General features: G+C 40.7%; 1 protein-coding gene across 2 annotated transcripts; it reads left to right on the top strand.

The window, feature by feature from the left end:
* Positions 1-4,216: 4,216 nt before the first annotated feature.
* ARL9 (ARF like GTPase 9) lies at positions 4,217-9,749 on the top strand. 2 transcript variants are annotated; one of them, XM_079774728.1, is made up of 3 exons: positions 4,217-4,355; positions 7,480-7,655; positions 9,520-9,749. In XM_079774728.1, the coding sequence occupies exons 1-3, from the start codon at positions 4,340-4,342 to the stop codon at positions 9,697-9,699; spliced, it is 372 nt and encodes a 123-aa protein (XP_079630854.1). In that variant the 5' UTR covers positions 4,217-4,339; the 3' UTR covers positions 9,700-9,749. The 2 variants fall into 2 exon arrangements, with proteins under 2 accessions (XP_079630854.1, XP_079630855.1); XM_079774729.1 differs by lacking the exon at positions 7,480-7,655.
* The last annotated feature ends 379 nt before the right edge of the window (positions 9,750-10,128 follow it).

Below are 10,128 nucleotides of genomic sequence, written 5' to 3'. Positions count from 1 at the left end.
AGGAAAAGAAAAAAGAGAGGGAGATAGAGAAAGAGAAGGAACCATGTAAGGGAAAAGAGGACGACCACAGAGTCTTAGGAAAGCCCCTGCTGGAGCCGCCGGTAAGAGACCGAGGCCGCGGCCCCTCTCCCCGAGGCCGCTGTTCGGCCGGAGCGCCAGCTCTGTTACGTCCCAGGCCCCGCCCCGGGCGGGAGGGGACTGGGTCTGCTTCGGGGCTTGGTACCTGGGCCAAGCTCCTCCTGCCCCTTCCCTCTGCCCGCCCTCACCCTCACCCTCACCCTCACCCCGACCTGCGTCTCAACAGAAGAGGAGGCGCAGGGAAAGGTCCTTCTGCGGCCCCACCTCTTCCGCTGCTCAGAACCCGGTCACAGACCCCCCACCCCCCGCCCCAGCACAGAAACCCCAACACAGAAACCCCGCCCTGAACGCTCGCTGCACGCGAGCTCGCTCTCTCCCAGTCCTTGCCGTGGAGTAAGTTCTTCGGCGGAAGGTGCGGGGTTCCTGGTTCGTGCCGGCCGGGTTTTTGAATTGTTTGGACATTTTCCGTGGGCCTTGTGGTTACTGCTTCCATTGTTTTCGGACGTCCAGAAGGGATGGTCACAAAGGTGTAACTGAGAAATCTCAGAAGCTAAAAGATAAATACCTATGATTTCACTTTTAGGAGGGACCTAAAACCATAGAGACAATAGAATGGTGGTTGCCGGCTCCTGCGGGAGGCAGAACGGGGAGTTAGTATTTAATGAGAACAGAGTTTGTTTCACGAAATGAAAAGAGTTCTGGAGATGGATGGTGGTGATGGCTGCACTTAACTGTACGCTTAGAGCTGGTTAAGATGATGCATTTTGTTATGTGCATTTTACCACAGTTTTAAGATTGGGGGTGGGGTGGGGAGAGGAAAGAAAAGCCAGACATCATTTGGGTCAGCTTAGTGAGCTCTGTGCTCCTGAGCTCCTGGACTCAGAGCTGCTTCCAGTTCTAAACAGTGTAATTATTCATATAGATTTGATCTTTGGTAAAACACAGACTGCATAGATCCATCTGTAATTAAAGGAATAACTTCTGACAAGAAACAGGTGTTCGGAATCACATTTTTTAAAAAAAAAATATTTTATTGATTTTTCACAAAGAGGAAGGAAGAGGGATAGAGAGTTAGAAACATCGATCAGCTGCCTCCTGCACACCCCCCACTGGGGACGTGCTGGCAACCAAGGCACATGTCCCCCACTGGAATCGAACCTGGGACCCTTCAGTCCGCAGGCTGACGCTCTATCCACTGAGCCAAACCAGCCAGGGCCAGAATCACATTTTTGTGTCTGAACTATTGCTTTACAATAATCCCAGAGTTCCTTAGATTATAAACATAATGAAGCATGTGGTTTAGACTGAAAAGTAAGCAAAATGTAAAGCCTAAGTGCCTGCTGAATTTCTAGATAGGGTGAATGAACTCAGGGCCAGCGATGTGGTCGGAAAGGGAGTAGGGAACTCTTTTTTCTCACGGTTTTTCACAGGCTCTAAGAGGCCATTATTTTAGGTACCACTAAGAAAGAAAGACAAATGTTTCCAACCAAAGTAAGACATACCATGGATTATAAAGTCCTCATTTAAAGATATTAAAATGTGAAAAAATTTTATCTCAGATTTGATTAAATATTGAGGTATTCTGAGAGAGCCATTGTGGAGATAATGAGGGGGACACAAGCCACACCCTGTAGCCATTTCTTGGTGCCACCATTGCTTTAAATGATGCAGTTTTAAACCATCCAATCAAGTCTCCTTTGTACATCAAGTCACTCTTCATTACCAGTCACTCCCAGAATGACATTATAACTTTTAGATGCAGCCCAGCCAGTGTGGTTCAGTGGTTGAGCATGGACCTATGAATCAGAAAGTCACCATTGAGCTGGATCCCCAGTAGGGGGTGGGCAGGAAACAGCCAATCAATGATTTTCATCATTGATGTTTCTATCTCCCTATCCCTTCCTCTCTGAAATCAATAAAAAAAAAATAGATGTAGCCCTAGCCGGTTTGGCTCAATGGATAGAGCATTGGCCTGTGGACTGAAGGGTCCCAGGTTCGATTCAGGCCAAGGGCACATGCCTGGGTTGTGGGCTTGATCCCCAGTGGGGGGCATGCGGGAGGCAGCCAATCAATGATTCTGTTTTATCATTGATGTTTCTATCTCTCTCTCTCTCCCTCCCTTCCTCTCTGAAATCAATAAAGAAATATATTTAAAAAAATAGATGTAGATGGGAGGGAATGGGGAAGGAGATCGGGATGGAGAGAGGAAACATCTATGGAAATACCATTTGTTTTAAAACCATCAAGAATTTACTCTAAAAACAAACATGCACCTTTTCAAATTCTGTTATTCGGTAGATAGTCTTCACAAAGCATGCTTTCTACACAAGTCTGTATTAGACCAGACCTTAAAACATCTTACTTGCGCATGAATCTTATTAAAAAATAAAATAAAAGAGGTGGGATAGACATTCTAGTGCTGTTGGGGATCTTTTTTTTTTTTTTAACTTGAAATTTAGTCTAAATCTAATGTCAACATTTAGTGTTCAATGTATAAGATTATTGTTATTTTTAAAACAGTGGCATTGAAGACATTTACTGGTGGGGTTTTTGTTTATTTTTTGTGCATGAGAAACTTCTTTAGTAGGCTGTTTGGGAAATAGAATTAATTTTCTGTGAACAGTCTGGCTGAATTGTTGCTCATTTATTACTATTTACATTGAAATGTGTACCCTAAAAGTCACCTTTCTGAGCACTCTGACCTTTCTATTTCTTTCTTCATACCAGCTTGCCCTTGTTGTCCCTCAATCATTTGTCATAAAAATTTCTAAGGCTGGTATGTTGATGGAATGTTTCTAAAGTTAACATCTATTTCAAGAGGTTTTAACATCAGGCTCTAAAATATATGCTCATTTGTCAATGGAACTGATTTAGCAACTTCTATAATCCTAGCCTTTTCATTTAATCATGATGCTTATATTTAAAAGTATTAGAGGGGAACCTTGCCTTAAGAGCTTTTAATCTAATGATCCAATTGGAAGGACAAGACAGATCAATGAGACCTTAGATGCTTATATGCTGGGTGGCACAGTCAATACTGGAGGCACCATGGAGGTACCAATATCCCAAACAGCAATACTATATATACACTGAGTGGCCAGATTGTTATGACCACCTGACGTTTGTCGGCAAATTAGCCGTACACTGCATCGTATGAGATATGGAAACCGAAGGCCTGTTCGAACACCTTTGCTGTCTGCAGTTACCAAGATAAAATGTCTCCAATTCGCACACAAGGATTGGACAGTCGAGCTTTGGAAAAAAGTCATGTGGTCCGATGAATCACGTTTCCAGTTGCATCATGCAGATGGCAGAGTGAGAATTTGGCAGAAACAGCATGAAAGCATGCACCCCACATGCATGAGTACAACCCTTCAAGCTGGTGGGGGCAGTGTTATGGTTTGTGGCATGTTTTCCTGGCATGATTTGGGCCCTTTAATTCGTGTGGAACAACGTCTGAATAGCACAGCATACCTAAGTATCGTTGCTGATCAAGTTCATCCTATCATGTTGATGGCGTATCCCAATGGAGATGGCTTCTTCCAACAAGACAATGCGCCATGCCACGGTGCTCGTATTGTGCAGGAGTGGTTTCAAGAACATGAGGGAGACTTTACCTTGCTTAGGTGGCCCCCACAATCACCAGATCTCAATCCAACTGAGCATTTGTGGGACGAAGTTAAAAGAGTCATCAGGTCTCACAGAACTGCACAGTGCTATTCATCAGGCATGGTGTCAGATTCCTCGCATCACCTTTCAACATCTTGTGGAGTCAATGCCAAGAAGAATCGCCGCAGTATTGAAGGCGAAAGGTGGCCCAACGACATACTGATGGGGTGGTCATAATAATCTGGCCACTCAGTGTATACAGTATGTATTTGATAGATTGGCCAGGAGTTGGAGAATGGAGAGGGAATGTGCAATTAACACCACATAACTAATGGTTAATTATAACATATAAACTGGTACAGTTATTAAATATTTTGTTAAGTTTCATTCTGGTTTACAATCCCACAAGTATTACTGGGTCCTACTACAGGCAGGCACACTGCCAGGGACCAGGAAAACAAGGCCCTGATAGCATAGGTTTATTGATTTATCCTTTGTTTCACAGGAGAAAAATAATCATATCCTAGTGTTGGGCCTCGATGGAGCAGGAAAGACCAGTGTTCTCTACTCTCTAGCTTTAAACAGAGTCCAGCACAGCGAGGCACCCACCCAAGGTTTCCATGAAGTGTGCATCAGCACTGAACACAGCCAGATGGAGTTCCTGGAGAGTAAGCCCTCTTTCTCATTAGTTACAGGATAGCTCCTTCGTTATACCGTAAGCAGGATATAATATTATCAACATTGGGTCCTTGTGAAAAGTAATACTGGGCCAGATTTTCCTAGAGATTTAGAAAGCATTTGTAGTTTAATACTAGAGTGCACTATGAGGGGAAATCACTTTCTGCTCTTTTTATTACCTCCTTTTTACAGTGGTGGTGATCAAGGGCAGTTGAGAGGAAGGCTTTATACCCCTTCAATAGCAGCCTCCCTCCTCCCTTTATACCCCAAGTAAACATGCAATCTAAGTAAATACAGTGTGCTTCCTTCTCTACAACCCCAACTCCAGACAAACCCCAAACCTCTTCTTGTATACAGATGGCAGCCCAGAAGCCCCTACTCTATAGTAATTCTGGAGTCCCCACCGCTCTAAATACTGCTGTTCCCCAAAGTTTCATCAGGTGCTCTTCTCTTTACATCCTTTCCTTGGTTGATTTCATCCATCCTCTTGGCATTAAGTACCATTTATATGCTGATGACTCCCAGATTTATCTATCCACCCCAAACATCTTCAAATGTCACCTGACATTTCACCTGGCTGTCTCATTGCCCTCTCAAACCTAACGTCAAAACAAAATGCTTGAGTTATCTCCATATCTGTTCCTTTCCTTATAATCCACTGGTCAGGACCCATCAAGTTGCTCAAGACAGAAAACCCGGAGTCACCCTTGTTTGCTCCTTCTGTACCCCACCTCCAGTAAAACACTGAATTTTTCTACCTTTACAACAAATCTCACATTCATCAGTTACAGCCTTTCCCACTACCCTTATTTGAGTTGGAACCTCTATTATCTCCTACTTAGATGACTGCAGTTACCTTTTTTATTTTGCTATCACCCAGATACAAAGAGAAAATGAGCAGAGAAATCGATAAACCTGTAAGCAAATCTTTAAGAAAAAAGCATGGTATTCGGAATAGAGGTTTCAACTTGCCCAAAGCTATAGAAGAAATAATTATTTTGACCAAATAAATAGCTAAAAAAAATAGTTTCAAAATATAAAAAATGAAAAGGAAGGAGGAAGGAAGGAATAAAGAAGGGAAGGAAGAACCCAACTAGGGGGAGCAATGGACAGGTCTATAATTGGAGTGAGGGATTTGAACGTATTTGTCAATTTTTCATAGGATTAAGGAGAGAAAAATCTGCAAAGATGCACAAACTTTGAACTTGATCAACAAGTTCGATCTATTGGACAATATAAAATTGTCTAATTAGTCTATTTTACTTACATACAAAGGCTAAAATACACATTCTCAAATGCTCATGGAACTTTTATCAAAATTGACCACTCACTGGGCTGTACAGCAAGTCTTAACAAAGAACAGGCATCATACAAAGCATGTTCTCTGCGCTGCAGTTAAGTTAGAAGTTAATAACGGAAATAAAAATCCCTACATAGGTAAAATGTCAGGTATTGGGGGGGAAAAATGAACACAAATATTCATTCTTGTTTAAACTAATACATTTAAATCCTATGAACAACTTAGAAAATTATACAACATCCTTTAAATATTAAAACCACAAAATACTTCAAAGACTGACTCAATACAAAGGAAAAAAATGGAATATAAAGACCCTTTCCCATTAGTATGGTAAATGTTTTTATTGATTCCTAAAACAGTGGTCTGCAAACTTTTTCTATAAAAGGCTGAATAGTGAATAGTTTAGGCCTTGTGGGCCACCTGGTCTCTGTGGCCACTACTCAACTCTGAGGTTCTAGTGGGAAAGCAGCCACAGACAATGTGGAATCAAATCCACATGTCTGTTCTAAAAAAGCTATATTTGTAGACACTGAAATGTAAATGTGGTATAATGTCCATATGTCGTGAAATAGTATTCTTTCTTTTTCTCTCAAATGTTTAAAACTGTAAAATTGCCCAGCCGGCATGGCTCAGTGGTTGAGCGTCAACCTATGAACCAGGAAGTGGCAGTTCGATTCCCCGTCAGGGTACATGCCTGGGTTGCAGGCTTGATCCCCAGTGTGGGTGTGCCGAAGGCATCCGATCAATGATTCTCTCTCATCATTGATGTTTCTATCTCTCTCTCCCTCTCCCTTCCTCTCTGAAATTAATAAAAATATATTTTAAAATTAAAAAAATAAAACTATAAAATCCATTCTTTCTTTGTGGGCTGTACAAAAATAGACAGTGGGCCAGATTTAGACTGTGGCCATAGTTTGCCAATCTCTGTCCTAGGAGAAAAATAAAAACTAAATTCATTGTGTATATAATATTGTCATTAACCAAAAAGTTTCTTCTGAGAAGAGTTGGTAGAATGAAATAATCCAAAGGCACTTTTTTTCCTGAGGCAAGTGTTAGTGAATGCCCACAGGATTATATTAACTCTCAGTGCAAAATCAAGAAGAGAAATTAGTTCTGGGATTTTGACAAAGGAAAACATTGTGCAGGTGAGGCTACCCAATGCATTCAGTCCATCTAAAAATTATTTTAGAGAAATGTGGGTTTTTTTGTGTGTGTTTTTTTTAAAATATATTTTATTGATTTTTTACAGAGAGAGGAAGGGAGAGGGATAGAGAGCTAGAAACATCAACGAGAGAGAATCATCGACCAGCTGCCTCCTGCACACCCCCTACCAAGGATGTGCCCGCAGCCAAGCCAATATACATGCCCTTGACCGGAATCGAACCTGGGACCCTTCAGTACGCAGACCAATGCTCTATCCATTGAGTCAAACCGGTTTCGGCTAGAGAAATGTGTTTTAATCCACCATCCTGAATTATTTTAGTACCTATTCCCATTTTTTTTAGCTATAACTGATGGACATGCAGGGACTGCCGTGGCTGCTATGTATAGCAGCAGGAGGCATCCACTGTAGTATTTAGTATTTCCTGCTGAAATGTTCCAGAACGACTAAGTCACTTGTGGAGGTAAAATCTCCACCCACTCCTTCCCCAGTGATGTCTCTCTGGTGGTTCTCAAGTGGTACACTCTAACCCAGTGGCATTAGGACCCCTGCACAGTGTTCAGAAGTTATCTGACCGTGCCTTTCCTACCCGCCTCGGCGAACGTGGCTGTGACTTTTTCTGTGTGTCTTCTTTCCCTACTCTTCTTTGTAGTTGGTGGTAGTGAGCCTTTCCGCTCCTATTGGGAAATGTACGTGTCCAGGGGAATGCTGCTGATCTTTGTGGTGGACTCAGCAGATCACAACAGGTTACCTGAAGCCAAGAAATGCCTCCATCGGCTAATTAAAATAAACCCTATCATCCCTCTGGTTGTGTTCGCAAACAAACAGGTAAAAAATCGTGCACATATAATTTGTACTCAATAGTTTTATCATTAACACAAGAAATAGAAATATCTACTTTTAACGAGTAAATATTAAACAATATGCTGTACAGTCAGCTCAATTTATACTTACTAGGTCTACTGGATTATAAACACCTTGAATGTAGAGACTGGTATTCATCTTTGTGCCCCTTATAATACTTTGTATACTGCCTTGGCATAGTAGAATCTAACAAATATGTGTTAAATTTAATTCAATAAACATTTGCTGATGGTTGATTTCAACAAAATATTTGTGTCTACCATGTAAAAAGAAATTTAGATCAATTAGATCTGAATTTATTTCATACACATACATTAAAATTATTAAGCATCCATGGGGAAATGGAATGTTGTGTATTGTTGGTGGAAAATTGTATGGCAGGTTCCTGAAAAAATTAAATGTATAATTCCCATATGATCCAGCAAATGAAAAAAATTGAAAGCAGGGACTCAAACAGATCTTTGCACACCCATGTTCATATCAGAATTATCCCTGATGGGCTTTTACCATTACAAGGAGCCCCTCTTTCCATCCAACACCATCCTTCTATTTATTTCCTCTCCAATTCCACCAGTGAATTTCTTAACTTGAGGCATCATTCACATGTCACTGGATCCATTAACACTGTTGTAAAAGTCACTGCAGGCCCTAAGACTAAATGAATTCAGGAGTCAGACAGGCAATCTGTTGGGACAACCGATATCCAGAGAGGTAATCAACTCCAGCCAGATACCAAAGACAGCACATCGTGGATTCCCAGTAATGGAATCTGATAGGTTCATATTGGTACAAGAAAAAACACACCAAAACGCACTTTTGAATCATTCCCAGACATTTTTAAATGATCCCCTAAACCTTAGGGAGAACACTATGAAACAACAAAAGCCAGTTACAAATGCAACTTTTAACCTAGTGTCTTGTCTTGATTTTAAAGAAGGTTTTGACCATGCCATGCAGCAGAAGTATTGGCTTTCTGTCTCATTTTAATCTCTTCTCTTTATGCCTCTCCCTGTGGGTTTCCCTCCTTTAAGCCTTCCCCATCTTTCCATCTTATCCTCTTTCTTTCCACCTGTCCTCTTCTCTCGGCCTCCTTCTCCTATCACTTCATTTTCTAAATCCATTCCCTCCCTGCTCCTTTCTCTGTCTCCCTTCACCCTGCAAAATTTGATCCAATTTTTTTGGTTGAGTAGAAATAATAGTCACAAAAGAAAACTCACAACGGCAAGTGCTATAATTAATAAAACGTGATATGGCCCTAACCAATTTGGCTCAGTGGATAGAGCGTCGGTCTGTGGACTGAAGGGTCCTGGGCTCGATTCTGGTCAAGGGCATGTACCTTGGTTGCAGGGTACATCCCCAGTAGGGAGTATGTAGGAGGCAGCTGATTGATGTTTCTCTCTCATTGATGTTTCTAACTCTCTATTCCTCTCCCTTCCTCTCTGTAAAAAATAAAATATATTTTTTAAAAATAAAAAAATAAAACGTGATATGGACAAAAAACAGTTAATGAATGAAATATCTCTTTAAATTTAAAATAATTGATCCTATTAAATATAATTCTGGGAAAATAGAAAAAGTTAGAAGCAGATTGTACTGTTTAGAAAATTGATTAAGGTGTTATATTGGTTTAACTTTATTCTAAAAATATATTTTTGATGATAATTCATAAATATGGGTTTAATTCTATGAAAATATTTATATTCAACAACCAATAGGGTCATAATAATGGGGTCACAATATCCTCCATATTAAAATGAATGTGGGGTGATTGAGAGCAATAAATGGAAAATAACCAAAATTTTTTCATTTCTTTCTTTCATTCTTGAAGGATCTTAAAACAGCCTATCACATTACAGACATCCATGAAGCTTTGGCATTATCTGACGTGGGAAATGACAGGACGATGTTCTTGTTTGGGACCCAAGTGACTGAGAATGGCTCAGAGATACCGTCCACCATGCAAGATGCCAAAGACCTGATTGCACACCTGGCTGCACATATGCAGTGACTAGGCGAGGCCCACAGTGGCTCACGTCCTAGAAGTCACCAGGGAGTGTTGCATGGCAGGCTTGAAGCCAAAGGTTTCCACTTTTAAATAAAAAATAAGCCATTTCCTATTTTCTCAATGCATGGCATATATACAAAGATAATGTTAATTGATTAAAAGCATCTCTTTATTTCGATTTTGAACTTAAAAGTATTAGTAGCACAATGTATTTGGGGGAATTTGGAGTTTTAAGCAACAAAATTAAAATGAACATTATCAAATACATATCCCATTTGTAGTTTTTCAATGACATGAGATTTATATTGACATTTTATTATTTTTATTTTCTTAATAAATCTTTATTGTTTGGATTATTACAGTTGTTCCTCTTTTTTCCCCCCATAGCTCCCCTCCACCCGGTTCCCACCCCACCCTCTTCCCTTACCCCAC

The sequence above is a fragment of the Cnephaeus nilssonii genome (genome assembly GCF_951640355.1).
Source record: "Cnephaeus nilssonii genome assembly, chromosome: 1".
NCBI classification, from domain to species: domain Eukaryota; kingdom Metazoa; phylum Chordata; class Mammalia; order Chiroptera; family Vespertilionidae; genus Cnephaeus; species Cnephaeus nilssonii.
This window is presented reverse-complemented; position numbering and strand designations above follow the sequence as displayed.

Bases quoted from the DNA above. Each gene is read 5' to 3' on its own strand.
- ARL9 (XM_079774728.1), top strand. The intron at 7,656-9,519 runs GTAAAAAATCGT...TCATTCTTGAAG, and splicing joins TTGTGTTCGCAAACAAACAG to GATCTTAAAACAGCCTATCA.